The sequence below is a fragment of the Phascolarctos cinereus genome, unplaced genomic scaffold, assembly GCF_003287225.1.
Source record: "Phascolarctos cinereus isolate Bilbo 61053 unplaced genomic scaffold, phaCin_HiC Scaffold_4;HRSCAF=312, whole genome shotgun sequence".
NCBI lineage: Eukaryota > Metazoa > Chordata > Mammalia > Diprotodontia > Phascolarctidae > Phascolarctos > Phascolarctos cinereus.
In genome coordinates this window covers 8,338,555-8,359,442 of record NW_027555847.1, presented here as the reverse complement: position 1 = coordinate 8,359,442, position 20,888 = coordinate 8,338,555, and the positions used below count along the sequence as shown (strand labels likewise).

The 20,888-nt window shown below is 43.4% G+C and overlaps 1 protein-coding gene across 2 annotated transcripts in view; it reads left to right on the top strand.

Moving 5' to 3' along the window:
• Positions 1–20,888, top strand: part of SUGCT (succinyl-CoA:glutarate-CoA transferase) — a 619,772-nt gene that overhangs the window by 36,379 nt on the left and 562,505 nt on the right. The window contains exon 6 of one of the 2 annotated variants that reach the window (XM_020964409.2): positions 4,062–4,182. The exons of the other annotated variant lie outside the window; for it this stretch is intronic. Within the exon in view, the coding sequence (XP_020820068.1) occupies positions 4,062–4,182 (121 nt within the window). The remainder of the gene's footprint in view (positions 1–4,061; positions 4,183–20,888) is intronic. 2 annotated transcript variants of the gene reach the window in all.

Genomic DNA, 20,888 nt, shown 5'->3' with positions numbered 1-20,888 from the left:
TTTGCCAAGAAAACCTCAAATTGGGCACAAAGAGTTGGACATGACTGAAGTGACTAAAAACAACACAATGTAACACTGTGTATTAATAATAAATATTTCTAGCTGTTGGTTTCTTGCCATTAATAACTTTTTATTGTCCTCTCAGGGCTTTTCTTCTCATCTAAGTTTGTTGAAATTGTCTTGAGACATTTATATGTGAGACTACCACAATTTGCTTTGTTTACTAAGATTTAAAAAAATTTAAAGATTTAAAATTTAAGATTTAAAAATTAAAAATTTAAGATTTAAAGTTCTGAAGATTTTTTTTTTAAAATCTGTCAAGTTGAGAATGCAGTGAACATTTTGGATGTCCATCCAATTCAGTTCGTTCAATCCAATTCAACATATATTTGTTCAGTGCTTGCTAAGTCAAAGTCACAGATTGAGCGATGGAAGGAACCTTCCAGGTCATTTAGTCGAGATCTCTCCATATACAGTTGAGGAAACTGAGGAGGTTAAGTGATTTGCTCAAGGTCATACAAGAGAGAAGTGGCAGAAGTGGGATTTAAACCCAGAGCCTCTGACTCCAGGTCTAGCATGGCTATTCAGTGCTCCCCACTTCTACAAGGCACAGTTCTAGATACTGAAGATCCAAGACATTTAGATTGTGACCCTCAGCACCAGGAAGGATGGCATTGCTCAATCAAAGTAGAAAAGTCTGGGTGTGGGGGTAAGGGAAGAAGATATGAATGCTGGTGGGTCCTGATGAGTTTGAGATGTCTAAGGGACTTCCAGGGGGATTTGTTAGTGTAAACAGGTGGGATGTGTATCTGGAGCTCAGGAGAGACATTGGGGCTGGTTAGATTGATCTGAAAGCCATCTGTATGCAGATGATAAAGTCATGGGAGTTAATGAGATTAACGTGGAAGGGGTGTGCGTGAGAGAGAGAGAGGGAGGGAGGTTGAGGTTGCTGGCAGTGCACACTGGGGGATTCTTACATTTAGCTGGCACTGTGTCCACATGATACCATGCCTTTTTTTTAAAAGCACTTCATTAGGCATTGAGAATACAAAGAAAAATACATGAAACAATCCCTGAAGGAATTTACATTTATAAGAAGGCTTTGGGGTTGGTTATGATCATATAGAGCAGAAATGGAGGGGTCATCTCTCTCTCTCTCCACCTGCTCATTTTCCTTATTCATTCTTGTCCTAGTTCTGAGGCAGGGGCTCTTAACCTAACATCTGTGAATTTGTTCTTTAAAACATATTTTGATAATTGCATTTCAATTCAATTGGTTTTTATTGTACTCTGATGTATTTTATTTTAGATCAACCCCTCCTCTAAGGTAGTCAAGGGACATTTTCTGGTATTTCCATATGAAGTATTAAAATTATGAAATCCTTACCTGAATGAATGACTTTTGTGTTCCCACCTTTGTTTATTAAATTAGAGAAACTTTTCCCGTAAGCATTTACTAATTTCTATCAATACTCTTAATTTTCTAACAATAAAACAAAGATATAAGTAATTGTTTACAATATATCAACTATGAGAAAGATTATATCCAAAGTCTCCTTTAAGCACTTCTACAACCATAGATTTTTAATTCTAGAAACATAATTACAACATTCTTATCATCTAAGAGGATGTAAGTTTATGTCTGTAATGAAAAACTATCTCTGAGTTTGTTCCTGAAGTAAGGGTCAAACTCAGTTCTCTCAGGAAGTAGGTTCCCTTGTTCCTTTTTCTTTGTCTTCTCCTCAGGCATCATAGCTAATAGCCTCTCCACAATAACAGTTAAAACTCCCCTCACAGACTCTTTATAGACCCTAATTCCTTAACCCAAATTTGGTTAAACTGTGGCTCCAAGGTTTTATTGCCTCTTAAAGATAAAGTAACAGTAATTTGGGTGAGATCATTAAAGTTGGTTATACTTTCTAATGGAGAAGAAAACATGTATCCATATAAGAAAATACAAAGTATAGACTTAGTAATTCCACAAGGGAGAGAGAAATAACATCAAGAGAGATCAGGGAAGGCTTTGTGGCGATATAACCTCTGTGCTTTAACAGAAGCTAGGAATTATGGGAGAATTTTCATTGAAAGCATTTACACCTTAGGAAGTGACGAATGCTACAACGTAGGGCTTGATTTATTGTTTCATTGGCCATCTAGATTTAAGAAAGTGATGGAGAAACCGTTCTGGAGAGCAATTTGGAACTATGCCCAAAGGGCTATAAAAATGGGCATACCCTTTGACCCAGCAATAGCACTTCTAGGGTGTGTCCCAAAGAGATCATAAAAAAGGAAAAGGACCCACATGTACAAAAATATTCATAGCAGCTCTTTTTGTGGTGGCAAAGAATTGGGAATTGAGAGGATGCCCATCAATTGGGGAATGACTGAACAAGTTGTAGTATATAAATGTAATGGAATACCATTGTGCTATAAGAAATGATGAGCGGGCAGACTTCAGAAAAACCTGGAAACACTTGTATGAACTGATGCAGAGTGAAGTGAGCAGAAGCAGGAGAATGTTGTACGCAGTAACAGTCACGTTGTACGATGACTAATATTGATAGACTTAGCCCTTCTCAGCAATACAAGGATATAAGACATCTCCAAAGGCCTCATGATGGAAAATGCTATCCAAATCCAGAGAAAGAACTATGGCATTTGAATGCAGTTCAAAGCATACTCTTTGCCATTTTTGTTTCTTCTATTGTGTTTTATTTCATCTTTCTGGTGATTCTTCCTATTGGTTCTGATTCTTACCTACAACATTACTAATGTGAAAATATGTTTAATAGGAATATATATGTGTAGCCTATATCAGATTTCACGCTGTCTTGGGTTGGGAGGTAGGGAGGGAGGGGAAGAAAAGTTTGAAACTCAAAAGCTTATAGAAGTGATTGTTGATAATTAAAAATAAATTAATTAAAAATTTTTTAAAAAAGGAAAGGATTTGGCATTTAGCAATTTTTAAATGAATGTTAATTTTTATGTGTAATTGAAAAACATTTAATGAAATAAATAAATATATTTTAAAGAAGTAAAAAAGTGATGGAGAAATATAGATTAAACTGGAAAGTATGTTACAAACACTTTGTTTTTCTTCTGGAGAGCTGGTTGTTAAACATTTGTGCAAAGACATGGAGATGACAAATGCAATGTCATGTATGGGAAACAACCATTGGATCAGTTTGACTGGAGCAAAGTAAGTAAAGGAGAGGATTAGGAAATAAGACAGGAAATGCAGACTTCCAGATTGTGGAAGGCCTTACATTTCAGGCTGTGTATTCTGTTTTTTATCCTACAGATAATAGAGAGCCACTGAAGATTTTTAAGTAGGGCAGTGCCATGGTCAGAGCTGTGTGATAAATGGTTTGGAAAGGGGAGATACAGGGAGACAATTAGAAAGTTATTCCAGTAGTGTAGATGTGCAATGAGAAGATAAGAGTGAGAGAAGAGGCTAGTCAACCAACAAGCATTTATTAAGCACTTACTGTTTACAAGTTACTGTGCTAGGTGCTGGGGATGCAAAGAAAGGCAAAAACATGGTCTGTGCTCTCAAGAGCTTACAGTCTAATGGGATGATGTGGAGGTAGAATTCATAAGATTCTGATTGGACAGGTAGCTAGGTGGCTGGGTGGATAGAGCACCGGACTGGAGTCAGAAGACAAGAATTCAAATCTCACATGACACAGTTAATCATTGTGTGACCTTGGACAAGTCACTTAACCCAACTTGGCCTCAGTTTCCTCAACTGTAAAATGGAAATAGTAATAGCACCTACCTCACTGGGCTATGGTGAGGATCCCATGAGAAAACAGATGCGTACTACTTTGCAAACCTTAAAGTGCCATAGAAATGCTTGCTTTATGGGTTGTGAGGGGGTGAGCAGTATCAGAGATGACTGAGGTTTTGAACCCGTATGGCTGGAAAGAAGGTGGCGCCCCAAGCAGAAGCAGGGCAATTTGAAAGGACTGAGTTTGGGAAGAAATGTCCTGCATGTCTTCTTGAACACATAGAGTTTGAGATGCCATTGAAACGTCTTCTTCATCTACCTCTCCTTTCAGCTTGCAGCTGTCTGTGATGTTTTTGTGGAGAACTACGTTCCTGGCAAGCTACTTGAAGTGGGTCTGGGCTATGAAGACATAAGTGAGGTTGCTCCTCATATTGTCTACTGTTCCATAACAGGTACTTAGCCGCTGACTTTGTATCAGGATCCGGCGTTCCGAGGGAGGAGGGCGAGCACCCTTCAGAGGGGAAATAAGAAGCCTCTGGCGGGCGATGGTGCCCGCTACATTTTTTCTTGGCCAGTTCAGCCTAGAGAGAGGTGGGCCCCCCTTTTTTAATGCTCTTCCTATTATACCCTTAGTAAACAACCACAAAATCAAGCATTGAAATATACAAACAAGAAGTTTTGAAAACAAGATTTCACAGGAAACTGAAACTTTATTTGCTATTTGTCTGGGAAAAACGTAGAGGAATTTAACAAGACAGTACGAGAATGCTGTGCTTGTATCCCTCTCCCCTTCTGAACCCACATTCTGTGCATTTCCCTGGATTTTGTTGGTGGCGTTTTCATTATTTTCACTGCTGTTGGCAGCATCCATACACTCATTCAGTTTTGCTGCTGCCCTTAGCATCTTGTAATTCACATCTACATCTTCCCATCTGTCTTTGTACCAGGGACAGGGCTTTGATCACTTTGAGGAGAGCTTGTTGAGAGTACAGAGTACGAGAAGGTGGGCGCAGGAAGTGGACACAGGGAGCTCAGTTCTCTGATTGGTTCCCAGTGACTGGGGCCAGCTCGAAGACATGGCGAGCTGTAAATACTTGCCCAGGCTACCTTTTCTTTGGTTTGGGACATGTTTAAAGACTTTGGCAGCTTTAAAGGTGGTGAGGACTGGGCGGGCCCATGCCGGGAGCCACCCAGCAGCCCTGAGAACCCTAGAGAGCTCCCCGCCTCTCCCTGGGCCCCAGAGACCCTCTGGTGTTGGGTGAGTGTGGGACTGCCCCATACCTGAGTCTCATTCTGAGAAGCTATCAGGTTACTGCCCAGCAGCACCCCCTGGTGGTTAAATGTAAATCGAGGCTAATAGACAATTGCGGTAAAACCCCAAATCGATTAGGCAGAGTGGGACGGGGCGGAAGCCACTGAAGAGCACCAGTCCACGGCACAGAGTGGTTGCCAGGCTCAGATGAAGTTGTGTAGGGAAGGCACTCAGGGCCTCAGGCCATAAAGTCAGGGACTTGAAGCCAGAAGGGGGTGTAGGAGCTATGTAGTCCAACCATCCCCTCATTTTGCAGAAGAGGAAACTGAGGCCCAGAGAGGTTAGGTGCTTGCCTAAGGTCACACAGATACCAGCTGACAGAGGCGGGATTCAAACCCAGGTCCTCTGATGCCAGGTCCAGCGTTCTTTACGCCATGCCACACCACCGTCCCATTTTGCAAGCATCAAAGGGCTGTATGAATGTCAGTTATGGTCGTCATATCTTATCTGTGTGCCCACGAAGGTCGTTGATTAGAGTGTGGAGCTGGGAGGGACCTCAGATGTCCAGCTCCTTCATTTTGCAGATGGAGGAAGTGAGGCGCAGTGAGGCTGAGTGACTAAGGCCCACAGTGAATAAGTAGGAGAGCTGGGATTGGAACCCAGCTCCTCCGACTCCAGGTTCCATGCCTCTTTCCCTTCATTGTGCTGGGACGTCTCCCTCCATTTGCAGTCTGCATGATAATGTGAAGGCATGGCAGGATTGTCCCTTAGCATAGCCCGACTCCCCCCACTGTGGTCCCTGCACTATCTTCGGGGCTGCTCAGCCAAGGGACCGGTACGCTTCATTAGAAGAGGTTCAATCCGAGTTTCACCAATGCCTTGTATTTTTACCTCAGAGTCCTTATGTATTCACTTCCCCACCCGATCCACTGAGTGAGCCTTCCCTTGTCACAGAGAGTAACAGGTGGGCAGAGCCAACCTCAAGCAACACAGCGCCCGTGTTCAGAAGGACCTTGCTCCCGGGCTCTGCTTCCCCTCAATCCTTCTCCCAGATCAGCTCCTGGGAGCACACATTGAATTCTTAGTGTGGAGAGAGACTGAGAGGCAAGTGATGTCAGCAAAATCACAGGCAAACCTAGAAACAGAGTGAATCCACCAATCAAGCAAAGGCATTTCTGGAGTAGCTGTTATGGTGCCAAGTGTTGGGATACACTCAATACTTCAATCAACAAGCATTTGAAAATAGCCTACTATGTGCCAGGTATTGTGTTAGATGCCGGGGATGCAAAAAAAGAGGAGGAAAAAGAAGGTGGGGAAGGCACCAAGCACCAATTAAATGCCTACTATTTGCCAGGCAGTGAGATGGCACTGTAGTGCATAGAATGGGAGGTGTGGAGTCAGGAAGACTCTTCTACCTGAATTCAAATCTGGCCTCAGACACTTACTAGCTGTGTGACCCTGAGCAAGTCACTTAACCCTGTCTGCCTCAGGTTTCTCATCTGTAAAATAAGCTGGAGAAGGCAATGAATGGCAAACCACTCCAATACCTTTGCCAAGAAAACTCCAAATCGGTCATGAAGAGTCAGATATGACTGAAAAAAAGACCAAAAGTGCTAAATGCTGTACACATATTATCTCATTTGATCCCACAACAGCCCTGGGAAGTAGGTGCTATCATTATCCCCATTTTACAGTTGAGGAAATTAAGGTAAACAGGTTAAATGACTAGTGCACTTTGTGCACTCTGGCACCCCCTAGTGACCTGGAAGCAAAATGATTCTTGTCCTCAAAAACATTCTAGTATGTGATATGACATGGACATATATAAATATGTGTGTGTGTGTATAGTTACATGGTTATATATGCGTGTGTGTATGTGTTTTATATAAAATGCATGTATCATATATTCTATAGACATCTTTGTAGAGAATAGATACAGTGTAATCTTGGAGAAACAAAAAAGGCCAGGTTGCATCCTGCATTTTACCAATTCTGTTTCCGTGTGCAGGTTGCACTTCTCTCTCTGACTGTGTACACGGGTATAGAAGGCAAGGAATGAGAGAATTTCCCTCCCTAAAGTCCCAAGCCCAATGGAACCGTCAGGAAGTGCAATATTCTAGTAGATGCCACACTATGTTCTCTATTCCAATGGGAAACCCTCAATTCCTGGAGAGCCAAGGCAGTGGGATGCCGCCCCTGCTGTGACAGCAGGAAATGCTGTGTCCCATTAGTTGTCTCCACGAGATCAATATCTGCTGTTTCTTGCAACTCATTTTTCACCACTCTATTTACAAAGGTGGAAGTCATTAGCAAGTTTACTATCAAGGGGCTTTAAATTGCTGGCGTTTTGAGAACCGGAGGTCATGTGTGGGTGATGAGTTCAGATGCAGATAAGGCCAAATTCATCTCCCTTCCAGAATGCCGGTGCTCCTGGCAAGGGAGCTTGGGCTTCCATCTTTTTTTGAGAGGCAGCCACTGCCCCCTGGTACGGCCAGGATGCCAGAATTCAGCAATGCCATCGACATGGCTGTTGGGCCCCAGGGTGTCTGTTCTCACTCACATGTTGGTGTTGGGGCTGATGAATGTAATTCTAGAATGGTTCCAAGTTTTACATGTAATCGATTCTGACAGCTGTGTGGTTAGATTTGTGAAGAGTACAGATGTTGGCCCCTCTGACAGAATAGAGTATTCTGGTCACATGGGGGCATCCGATTCTGGCCCTGCATCTGGGCCTGCTGAGCAGTGTGATTCAGCCCAGAGCTCTATTTTCCAGTGTCCATGCTTGTGCACAGACTTTAGGGGGCAGTCTTGAAAAGGACATCGTTGTACCAAGGCAGATTCCTGGGAATCGTTGCAGGAGGGAAACAGCAGTGTTTCCTGGACATCATTAGGTGGAAGAATTCTGGAAGGAGAGAGCTGGTCGTTTGGAAATGCCTTTTGGGGGTGAGGGAGCAGCTTCCCTGGCTGTGTTGACCACAGGGTTGGGAAGATTGCTTTCTTGGCATTCTGGTTTTGTGCCTGAGTCAAGTTTTCTCTCTTGCATCTCAGGAGCCTGCAATTTCATTTCTGTAAAAACTGGGGATAGAATTTGCCTCTTTCACTTTTTTTTGGCTCCTCTTTGATTTCCTTCTTTCGGGAAGGTAAGCATGTGACCTCATGAGTCACAGAGTCACAGATGGAGATCTAGGAGGGACCTTTTACATAATTGAGGCTGACTTCCTCTTTTTACAGAAAAGAAAACAGGCCTAGAAAAGGGAAGGGAATTGACCAAGGAGCTGCAGGTAGTAAATAGAAGAAATATTTAGACCTTGAGAGAAGGGAAAGACTCACTCAAGGTCACACAAGAAACAATGAGCATAATCATTATTCAAGGTCAGATCTTCTGTTTCTAGATCTAGTACTAGGGGGAGTTACAGTGCATAGAGTGCTGAGCCTAGAGTCAGGAAGACCTGAGTTCAAATCTCTCCCCAGACATTGCTAGCTGAGTGACCCTGGCAAGTCACTTAACCTCTGGTACCTTGGTTTCCTCAATTATAAAATGGGAATCATAATAGCACCTACCTCCCAGGTTGGTGTGAGCATTAAATAGAAAGTAGTTGTAAAGCTCTTAGGCTTGGCACACAGTAGGTACTTAATAAATGTTTCCTTTCCCCCCTTCCTTTCTGCTGTATCACCCTGCTTCTATCAATAAGCCTTTCTTCTTCTTCCTTTTTTTTTTTAAATGAGGCAGTCAGGGTTAAGTGACTTGCCCAAGGTCACACAGCTAGTACGTGTCAAGTGTTGTCTGAGGCCGTATTTGAACTCAGGTCCTCCTGACTTCAGGGCCAGTGCTCTATCCACTGCATCACCTAGCTGCCCTCAATAAGCCTTTCTTAAGTGCCTGCTGTATGCCAGGTTTAGGGAGACTTGACCAGAGATAGAAAGAGATGTGTTCTTTTCTCCAAAATAGAAATGGGACATTTATTCTTTGGATATAGATGGATTGATTTTTATGCAGGAATAGAGTTAATAGTAAGCCACCTCTAGCTGGCAGTTCTATAGTGCTTTAAGACTTGCAAAACGCTTTACATATTATTTCATTATATCCTCATAATAACCCTGTGAGGTAGGTGATGTTATTATTCCCCCTTTACAGATGAGGAAATTAAAGCAGAGGTTAAGGGACTTACCCAGGGTCATACAGCTCGAGTCAGAGGCCAGATTTGAACTCAGTTCTTCCTGCTTAGATCTCAATCCACTGTACCACCCTGCTAGCTGCTCTTAAGCTAAAATAGCTCTGGCACCTCCCTTCTTTGAAATGCTTTCTGAAGGCCTTTTGTGGTGAAGCTGCTTCATCCCCATGACCATGAACGCCCTCCAAGTGCTTCTTTTCCCTTTTCCCTTTGTGACTTTTCCCTCTTGCTGTGTTTTTGTGGTTTTTCTGTTTTCATGAATCCTCTTTCACTGGGTGTGTGATGTGCTGTTCCTTCTCCAGCCTTCCAGGGCCTGGGAATGTGCCATTCTTCCTCATGCCACACGCTTTTCGTCTAGGTCACTAATCTGGGGTTTTCATGCTCAGGAGTGAAAATTCTTGGGCCTCCACTCATGGGCACCCCTCTTTTTTCTTGCCTGTGTGAACAGTGAAGGTGAACGGGACTCAAGAATTATAGACACTAAAAAAAACCCCAATTATGGACACCAACCGAATAACGGATAAGTGGTCAAGGGTTGTGAGGCTGTTGTTGAGAGGCCGGAGAGAGGGGGGAAGGGACTGGCTCTCATCTCTGTCGTCTTTGGCTGGCAGGTTGGTGAAATGGGGTCAGTTTCCTTTTGGAAAGAAAGAAAATTCTCTTGAGGTGATAAAAGGGCTCAGTTATACAGACCTGCTAGTGGTTGGGGTGTGTGTGTGTGTGTGTGTGTGTGTGTGTGTGTGTGTGTGTGGTGGAGGAAGCTATATGTGTATAATCTCATTTTCATTCATAAAGAAAGGTGTTCTATTCTTTTTTATTATGTATTATTGGAACTTCTAAAATAGTTCTCATTAACCAGCATTTGTGGACCACCTGCTCTGTTCGCTGTGAAGCACATGTGGGCTCTGGCCTCCCTCACCCGGTGTATCCTTGGGCTATATGTTAGGTCCTCAGAGGAAGGCTACTGTTCCATCACCCCTGGGGTAGTCTTGACGGCTTGTGAGGTTCTTCTAAAACTATGGCACCTGGTCCTCCTTTCAGTGCATTATTCCAACTGTGGATGACCATCTACTATGTCCTTGACATCATCTAACTAGCACTGAATGGTCCATTATCAATTTGTCTCTTAATCTCTCTTCAATGTGAATTATCAAATTAACATAAATTAGCTTTCACCAAGGGATTTTTACTGAAATGATATATAGCAAGTTCTCAATTACAAAAGCCCGTTAAACCAGAAGGCCCCTTCCCTCTGCCTCCTTGGTCTTTGGAGAGAGTGGGCTCAAGCTTCCATTGCACAAACGTGCCCCGTGCCATGTTTTCTTCCAGCTGCTGGCTGCGTGGCTAGTAGAGGAGTCGCTCCCTTGCTTGTAGCATGCACTGTCTCAGCTGCCAGGCTGGCTTACACAGGTCGACCCTCAGCTCTGGGCTGGTTCGCTTTCAATTAGCTGCTTGTGACTATGGCAGACTTCTACAGACCTCCATCCTTGGACATCTGGTGCCCTTCCAACCTCTCAAAGCTCAAAAGATCATTCCATCTCCCATAGCCATTCACCTTGGAGCAGAGAAAAATAAACTCAGCCCAAAGAGTAAAAACCCCAGAGGACCAGATGGTGACTAGGTAGGGGAGAGGCTCCCTCATCCAGACACTTAGAGAACTTTTTTTCCCTCTCAGGTGAAAACTATCAGAGAGTACTGTTGTGCTGTAAGAAATGGGGAAAGAGATGACTTCAAAAAGACATGTAAAGATTTATTTGAACTGTAGTAGAGTGAAGTGAGTAGGATCAAAAGAATAATTCATATTATCGATATTATGACATCAATATTATAAAAATGAACAATTTTGAGTACCTTTGTAAACTGATGAAGAATGACATGAGCAGAACAGGAGAACAATTTATATAGTTAATTGCAATAATGCTTCAAAAAGAAACAACTTTGGGCCATCTATAATTCTAGAGGACTGATAATGAAGCGTCATCCATTACAGAGTGGTGATGGCTTTAGGATGGAGAATGATATGTCATATTTCTGTATACAAGCAATGAGAGAATTTGCTTTACTTGACTATACTTATTGCTTACAAGAAAACTGCCTTTTGTTCCGCACTGGCCTGTGGGCTGGGAGGGAGAGAAAATAGATTTCTGTCTATTTAAAAAAAATTGAGAGGAGGGGGTCACCCTCTTATTAATTCTACTCAATTAAGTTTCATTTTGTTCCATGCAGACTGCTCACAAAATGGGAGTAGCCTGTAAATGGAATGTGAAAATGAAACTCATCAAGAAAACACTTTTTATTCAAGAAAAGCTAGTGGATCCATCCAGACTCTCTACTCTCTATGCCTTTTGTCTGCACACTTAGTTCCGGCCCAGCAGCCAGTTAAAGAGGTTTTTTTTTTTTTTATCACCATACAGTAAGCCAACAACAGTCACAGAAAACCTTCCCATGCTCTGAAGCAGGGACACTGTCCCAGCTTTCTGGAACTGGACTCTCTAGGCCTCCACTCACATTGCTCCAGGCAGAGAATGTTGTCCGTGCTCCAAGGACCAGTCCCCCATGGGCCAATCCCCTCTCCCATCTTCGTCTCCCATTGCTTCTGTAAAAATTCGCCTTTATTTCTATAAACTTAGAGATGCATTTCTGCCAGGATTATGAACACATGGAGAAGCGATTCAGTCTTAAATAACAGGACATTTGGATGCTGTGCAGATCCTGGCCTGTTTATCTGGCGGGATATATGCAGCATCTAGTATACTGGATAGACAGACCAATCATCCCCTCTGCAAGCCTCTGGGCCTCTAACGTGCCCTCTTGCTGGAAGCTAAGCCCTGCCTGTCTGAAGCAAGAGCCCCCAACCGATGGTTTCCAGGGCCCTAAGGTCCAGCCTTCATCCATTTCCTTCGAGCCCGTGGGGCTCCTTCTTCCCCGCTTCCAGGAACACGGAGGAAACAGTTTGGCTTGCACAGCTCCACCACTTTCAAGTCTTGGGCTGTCTTTCTTCTACAGAAAAGGGCAGCAGAGGATGAGGAGGTGGAATGGCCGCAGTGAGGTTGGGCTGGACTTTGTTACAGCTGGTCTTTGGGTTTCTCCAAACCTCCTATCATTTGGCCTCCCTTTTTAAGTCTTATTTGTTTTTACATTATGTACTTTCTCATCAACAAACACAAAGATTGTACCATTCAAAGGACAAAAATATGAAATCGTAAACTTATGCTCATTTTGTTTTTAAAATGTTCATACAAGTTAGTAACAAAAGTGCACATTTGCCTTGTTTGTTTGTCTCCCTCTGAGCTTTTTATTTGCCTCTTTGTGTTTATTTTTCCTTCTTTCCTTCCTTTTCTTCCTTCCTTCCTTCTTTCCTAGGGTTAGGGTTGTTTTTATTATTTTATTCTTTTCATTTACATTGCTGTAGTCATTGTGTATATTGTTTTCTTGGTTATTCTTATTTCAGTCTGAATCAATTCATATAAGTCTTTTTGTGCTTCTCCAAATTCTTTATGCAATCGAGGTAAAAAACAGGTCCCCTCTCATCTGCTGCGGTCAGAGGGTAGCCCATGCTAAGCCTCTGTCTGGGCCACTATTAGGAAAAATGGGTAGAGTGTTGGTGTAATGCAGCCTGACTCCCGTCTTCAGAGGCCAGGTTCCTCCAGGATGGAGCTCCGTCCTTGTGTCCGAGAGCTGAAGAGAGGGGGGAAATGAATCCCCAGCTCTCTGTGCCTACAGTGGTTCCCTGTGTGGTGTTAAAATCATATTCATAGTCCTTATGGCACAGTAATAATCTAACCAGTCAGTCAATAAGTATTTATTAAGTATTATTAAGCACCTACTGTGTGGCAGACACTGTTTGAGGGAATAAGGATATAAAAACATAATAAAATAATCCCTGCTCACAAGGAGCTTACATTCTGAATCATGGGAGGCAAAAAATACCTAAATACATATGCATAAAATAAATATGAGAGAATAAATACAAAGAAGTGTGAAGTCATTAGCACAAGGTATGTGATGAAGGAGGGAGTCAGGAAAGGTTTCATGTGGAAGGCTGTGTTGGAAATGAGTCTTAAAGTAAGAGAGGGACTCTGTGAGGTAGAAGTGAAGAGGAAGCCAATGAGGAACAGCCAATGCAAAGGTTTGGAGTTGGGAAATGGAGTGTTATTTGTGCCACAATTTGTTTTGCTATTCTCCAGTTGCTGGACATCTATTTTATTCCCAGTTCTTTTAGTTTTATAAATATTTTGGTGTATGTGGGACCTTTCTTTGGAGTATATAGTATAAATGGATTTTCTGGGGCAATGCCTATGGATGTTTTAGTCACTTTTTTTGGAAAAAGTATGACTTCAAATTGTTTTCTCAGAGGGCTGAGCCAATTCACAGCTGTGCCCAAAATGGTTCAGTGGGCCCGCCTTTTCACAAAATCTCTCCAACACAGACTATTTGCAGCTCGTCATCTTTTCCATTTTGTTGGGTATGAGGTAAAACCTCAGAGTTGTTTTAATTTGTTTTTCTCTTATTATTAGTGACTTGGCAGAATCTTTCATGTGGCTGCTGAAAGGAAACAATTCAAAGGGTTCAGAACAAGCATTGCTAGGATTCCTTCACCCCAAATTCTCTATTGCAGGGGGGTCAAACTCAAGTAGAAATGGATCCCTGCCAGTAAATACTGACTTAGAAATTTAAAAGTTAAAAAAAATTTTAAAATAAAAAAGGATAAAAAAGAAAACCACAAATTACTATTATCTATGTTTTATTGTTTTAGGTAAAAATTCTCGTTACTTTTTAATCTGGTTTGGACCACATTCAGGAGTTTTGTGGACCACATGGTCCTTAAGCTACACATTTGACACCTCTGCTCTAAGACAAGTTAGCCCAGGAAGGATGGAAAGCTCTCAAGATGAAATTCTGTAGACACAAAGAGAAACAGTTCTCATGAGGAAGAGAAGAGAGAGCCATCTGATACAGAAACACTAAAACCTCACTGATCAACTTAGGTTAAAAAGACATTTGTAGAAGATGCAAATAAGGCCTGGAGATGGCTTGAATTGAAAAGAATGGTCTGGTGTTGGAGGAAATAATTAGATAAGTGAGAAAAGGACGTGGAATGGAGAGGCTGGACCATGAGGATGATGGACAATACGGGCTCTGTTCCGGGTTCCTGCGCATGCAGGGCACATGTTCCAGGAGGTACCCGATGACATGACCTGGAAGCCTCATCTTTCCAGCTGCATATTCTAGGAGGGTCATTGATACACTGGAGAGGACTTCGGAGGAGGACGACTAGGTGAGGGGCCCTTGGTCTGTGGTATAGAGCAAGCATGATTTAGACTTCATACCATATGGGAATCAGTTGAATGAACTAGGGATAGACTTCAGGGCAGAAAGGAGGATGCGCCTGTCTTTTTTTTTCTCTCAGAGAGGTAGCTCCTCACAGCTAAAGAAGATGATCATTGTGCTGTAACTTGTGGTTGTTGCTGTTTAGTTGTGGCTGACTCTTCATGGCCTCCTTGTGGTTGTCATTTCCTTCTCCAGCTCATTTTATAGATGAGGAAACTAAGGCAAAGAGGGTTAAGTGACTTGCCCAGGGTAGTAAATGTCTGAGGCCAGATTTGAACTCAGGAAGAGAAGTCTTCCCAACTCCAGGCCCAGCTCTCTATCCACTTTGATGCCACCTAGCTGCTCATATCGTACTGTAAAGGACAGAGCAAAAATGCTTATAGGGTGTCAAGTAGGGAGTTCTGTTCTCCAGGGCCAGATGAACTACATTCCTAGGCACCAATAATTGACATTTATGAGTGCTTTAAATTTGGCAGAATGCCTTATAGATATTATTATATTTGTGCCTTACTCCAGTGCTGTGAGATAGTTACTACAGGCATTATTGTCTTCATTTTAGTGATGGGGAAACCAAGGCTCAGGGCACTGAAGTGGCTTATGTTCCCAGAGCTAATACATGTCAAAGTCAGATTTGGTCCCCCACCATCTTCACTCCTCACCCAGCATTCTCTCCTCATGTCACACTGGGGGAACCTGAAGGTGTGATTGCTGAATCCCAGTCAGTGATCTTTCAAAGCTGATGAAGAACGGGATCATCTCAAAAGTGAAGCAGTGACCATAAAAAGTCACCATGATTTGAGTTTTCCACAAAATGACTAATGGAGAAATAGGTTTTACCTGATTGCACGTGTATAATCTATATCAAATTGCTTACTGTCTCAGGGAGGGAGAGAGGGCTAGAATTTGGAAATCAAAACTCAAAAAAAAAAAAAAGAATGCAAAAATTATTGTTATATGTAATCAGGGAAAAATAAAATATTATTAAAAAAGTCACTGTGACTTCATTAACAACAGCTTGTTCCCCCCCTTTTTAAATTGGGCTATTAAATTGGTTGGCTAAGGGAATGCTGTGGGTTTTCTTTCCCCTGGTCTTCAGTGATGCAATTGACAAAGGCTTTCCTACTGTTCTTGTGGGCAGGAAGGAAGCATCTAGGTCAGATGGTAGTGTGATTGAGTGAATGCAGAACTGATTGACAACTGAGGCACCACATAGTCAATTATAGCTTGTATCAAGTTGAAGGGGGCTTTCTGGTAGAATGTCCCAGAGATCTGAGATCTGTGCCAGAGTGTATGTTTTTCCATGTTTTTATGAAAGACTTGGACAAAGACATAGTGTCATGCTTGTAAAATTTGCAGATGATAGAAATCTGGGTAGGACAGCTCCTGGGCTGAATCCAACACAATGAAATTTAATAGAGATAAGTCTTATGCCGGGTTCAAAAACTGATTTCAGAAGTAAACAGTGGGGAAGCTACAGCTGTCCAGCAGTTCCTGTCCAAAAGATCACTGGAGTTTTAGAGGACTGCAAGCTTAGTGTAACTGAGTTAAACAAACACTTATTGCACACCTACTGTGTGTACCAGGCACCGGGTTAGATCCTGGGGGAGCAAAGACAGAAAACACGCAGTAGTTTTTACCTTCTAGTTTACATTCATAAGCAGAATTTACAAGGTCATTTAGGAAGCGCTGGTTGACAGGCTTGGAAAGGGGGCAGAGTAGTGACTGTGTGAGGCTAGGGTATACTCTTAATAATATTTGGACATAAAACCACTGATATTTATATGGTATCAAGGTTTACAAAGTGCCTCACAAACATCATTTATTCCTCTCTGCAGCTCTGTGGTATTAGACCCATTTTATAGATGAGAGGTTTATCATTTGGCCATGGTCACACAAGTAGTCAAGTGTCTCAGGGGTGAGATTTTAACTCATCTCTCCTAACTCCCAGTCTAGCACTCCTGAATATAGCATGTTAGCATAAGAGCTGATCTTAGGCTGCATTGGGAAATACAGAATGACGATGGCACAGGCAGTGGAGAAGTCTTCAGCTCTGGTCGGGCCTTATCTGGAGGGTTCGGTTCTGAGTTGCATATTTTAGGAAGGTCATTGATAACTGGAGAGTACTTCAGGGGAAGGCAGGTAGGTGGTGAGGGGCCCTTGTTCGACCATATGAAAATCAGGGACTTGAAGCATTAGGGGTGACTGGATGGCTGTCTTCAAGTTTCTGAAGGGCTTGTTACTTGGAAGAAGGGTTTGATTTGTTCTCTTTTTGCCAGAGGGCAAACCCAGGAACAGTGGTAGAAGCTTCAAAGAGGCAGATTTAGGCCAGAAAGGAGAGAAAAACTATGTCACATGTAGAGTTGTCCCAGTGTGGAATGGGCTGTGACAGGAGGGGATGGGCAGCACCTCACTGGAGGGAAGTCTTTAGGCAAAGGCTGGATAACCAGGAGTCTTTGTAAGGGGGAATTCATGTTTGTATATGAGTTGGATTGCTTGGCCTCTGAGAGCCCTCTGAACTCAGAGTTTGTGATTCTGATTTTGACTTCACAGTGTCTTTTGGGGGCACCATCGTTCATCCAATATCCTGTGTGCAAAGCCTGAGTGTTATCTTTAACCCTTCCCTTCCCTCTCCTCATTCAGCCAAATGATCTTCAACCAAATTCTTCACTTCTCCCTCAGGAGAATATCTTGTATTTCCCTAGTTTCTCTTCCCACTGCCACCACCTTAGAGCAGGCCCTCACTGCCACTCCCTTGGACAGTAGCTATAGCTTCCTTGGAGGTTTTCCTGCCTCCATTGTCCTCCCTCCACTCCTTTATTCACCCTTCTGCCAGACTAGCCTTTTTTATGCACAGATCTAGTCAAGTCTTTTCATTCCTCAGTCCAAAAACCTTCAAAAGCCTACAATAAATAAAGTTGAAATTCCTTTGCTTGACATTCTAGGCCTTCCAAAATTTGGGATCACTGCATATTTTCAACCCTGTTGTATTAACTTTTCTTGATATACTTTGTACAGAGTTATGGGGGTGTTCCAGCCAAAGAGGACTTCTCTCTCTTCCCCAGACACATAAAGCTGTCTTCAGCTCTGTGCCCTTGCCTGAGCTGTTCCTGCTGAGAATGCCCTCCTTTGCTCCTGACCTGGTACAATGCTACCCATCCTTTAAAGTTCAGCTCACATGACTCTTTTCCATCTGTTGGAAATGACTTGCTCCCTCGGGCTTGAGATCACTTTGTTCTGCCATTCTCTGATAAATTGCTTCATGTTATAGTCACCTACATATCTCCCTCCTAGACTGTGAGTTACTTAAGAGTAAGGATTGGCCGATAGGATTAGTGTCATGGTACATGTGTGTCAAGGGGTTCTTTAAGGCCTCATCCAGTTCTTCACGATCCTATAATCCTAAACGATTTGTCAGGGGGCTTACAGGGTGGTTACTGACCAGGTCACCACAAAATTCAGAAGGTGAGAGATATAACACCCTTGGGTGTAAGAGGCTGAAATGACAGGATGCTCACAATCAGACAGTCATTCCAGGGACCAAACCCAAAACTTTGCCTCTTGTGTAACTTTGTTATATCTAATTACATTTGTATGTGTTCTTTTCATTCCTTCCCACTGCTCTCCCTTTTCTGTTTCTTCCCTTCCCTCCCCTGTATCCCGCGAATGTCTCCCTATATATCTCAGGACTCTGGAGGCAGATTTCCATGTTCTCTAACCATCTTGGAAACCTGGGACAATGTGGAGGAAGGGAGAGAAAATAATAGGAATTCATACCAAGGCTGATTCCTTGCATAACAATCCCACTGCAACATGACTTCAGTTTTTGTCCTTGGTGCCATGATGTGAGCCCAAGTTGGGCTACAGGTGCCACATGGTTTGTCCGATTCATTCATTGCCCTTGATTGACTCTGGAAGGCTCTGGGGACCTTTCATGCTCAGCATCACAGCTCCTGCAGCCTCTCTGAATAGCTTTCTGCCTGCAGCATGGCCTCATTTAATATTTATGGATAAAGACAACAGTGAGTCAACTAGCATTTATCTACTTGCTAGCTAATTTGGACTGCAGCTGATGGTTGAGATAGCATGGCTTGGGGTATGGTGGGAGGTTGTGGAGAGGGAGCTCTGAACTCAGAGTTGGAGACATGACTTTGAGTCCTGACCCCGATCCCAGTTGAGTGACCTTGAGTCACTCTGCTCTTCTTTGGGCCTCAGTTTCCTTTTGTGTTAATTTCAGAGGAATAGATAATCTTCCAAGTTCCTTCTAGTTTGAATCTAAGCTCTTATTATTTCAAGAGTCCTTTACTGTCATAGACTTATAGAATCCCTAAATTGGAAGGAATCCCAGCGGCTAACTACTCTTCAATCCCTACTTCAATCCATACTTAAACAAGATTCTCCTCTGGGATAGCTCAGCAAGTGGGAGGGAACTTGGCATAGTGGAAAGTGTGCTGGCTTGGGGTTGGCAGACCTGGGTTCAAGTCCTGCTCTGCCACTTTCTACCCTTGAGACCTTGGACAAGGTTGGTAACTTCTCTAGTTACCCCCAGGTTCTTCATGTCTAAAAAGGAAGGGGTTGGACTTGGGGGCCTCCAACTTCCCCGCTGGGGACTGGCCATCCTTTGTTTAAAGAGCTCCAGTCTCTAAGCAGTCATTGTGTGAGTCAGTGAGGCTCAGATTTCACATTGTGAAATAAGGCTGCTAATGTTTGTCGTCCCAAAGTCAGTGTGAGAAAAGCACACGGAAGTGCTCAGGAACGCTCCGAATGTGAGCTGTTGTTGTCATTGCTGGATTTCACTCATTCGTGTACCCATTTACCACTTGTATCTTTCTGGGGACATCAGTTAACCTGCTTGGCACTCATGTTCCCTGTCGGTCAAATGTTAGAGTTGGACTAGAAAGTCTCAGAGGGTCTTTCCAGCTCTGAATCTATGATGGATGATGAGAAATAGCCCTTTCTCCTGGGCTTTCTAGGATTACACTTTGCAGTATGTATAACATCTCATAAATACTCCCAAAGCCCCAGGATTCACAGCTGGGAACGGACTGAGAAGGATTACTTTACCCATACTCACATTCAGATTTGGTGTTCCCAGGACACAGAGGTTAGAAGTCCTTTCACCATCTTTAATCCTGTCACTGTCCCTCTTGAGAACATTCTCCCAAGTCTCCATGGATGCAATCCTCCCTTCTTGATTCACTGGGTGAAGGGTGGGGGGAAATCAATTAAAGCCATGGGAACTTGACATTGGATACAGAGGACTGAACCCTCCTGACCCTTGAGCTTTGGGGCAGGGTAGCTGCTCAGGGTGAATATTGCTCTGGGGGTGGGTCAGCAGCCAGCTCAACCGGGGTTCTGGCTGTGTGTGCAGACCTGCCAAGGGATTGGACGTCTCATCCCTCAAAAATAACGAGTGGCCTTTATGTAGTATTCAAGGTTCAGAAAGCAGACACCATATAGTGGGAAGATTACTGGCTCTAGACTCAGAGGACCTGATTCTCTGATGATGATCCCCTGAGTGACCTTGGGCAAATCACTTTACCTCCTGGGTCTCAGTTTCCTCATCTAAACTCACCACCATGCTGCTAACTCAATCCTTGATGGCCACCACCTCCCTCAGCCTCCTCTCCCCTCTGACTAGATAGCTGGAGGGTGGAGTACTCCTCCCAAGGCCTTCCTTTATAGGGGCAGAAACTGGCCTCTTGCCCATTCCTCTCTGCATCTGCTGCTCTGCCTGGTTTTGGCTCCCCTCTCTGTCCCGTGCCTCCCGGTGTTCTTCTACTTTCCTCCCTCCCTTTGTGGGTTGTCTTCCCCCATTGAGATTATAAACTCCTTGAGGGCAGGGACTTTCTTTTTTAATTAATTGTAACTATTGTAATTAAGTGTGATTATAGCATAATTTAGTACTGTGCCTGATACATAGCAGGCACTTAATGAATGTTGATTGGATTGGATTGGATTGGCTTGGGACAAGAGTGCTTACTCTGAGAGGGCTGGGTGTTTAAGAAGGAAGCATGTTGGCACTGTTGAGCACTGGGGCGCCCCTGCATCCCCTCCTTACTTAAGCTTGGTTGCTGTGTTTGTCCTGGCTGGGTCTTGTTCGCTGTTCCCTGGGGGCACCCTTGGTTTGATCAGCCTCCTGTCCAGTTTCCAGTCCTGCTGACATTTGGCCTCTGTATTCCTTGGGGAAGCAGGAGGCAGCTTGGCCTCCTTTCCATTCCCATTCCAGACATGGCCGGGTGAGGAAGCCAACCATGTCATTGGGGCAGATGGTGCTGACTTCTGCTTGCCAGCACTGATCAAACTGCTCCTTTCAACCTTTGGTTCCATGTGAAGGAAATAAGTAAGAATTATGTTGTCTTGGCGAGCGCAGCAAACTTGTTCATTGATCTCAGAATGAAGGAGCTGG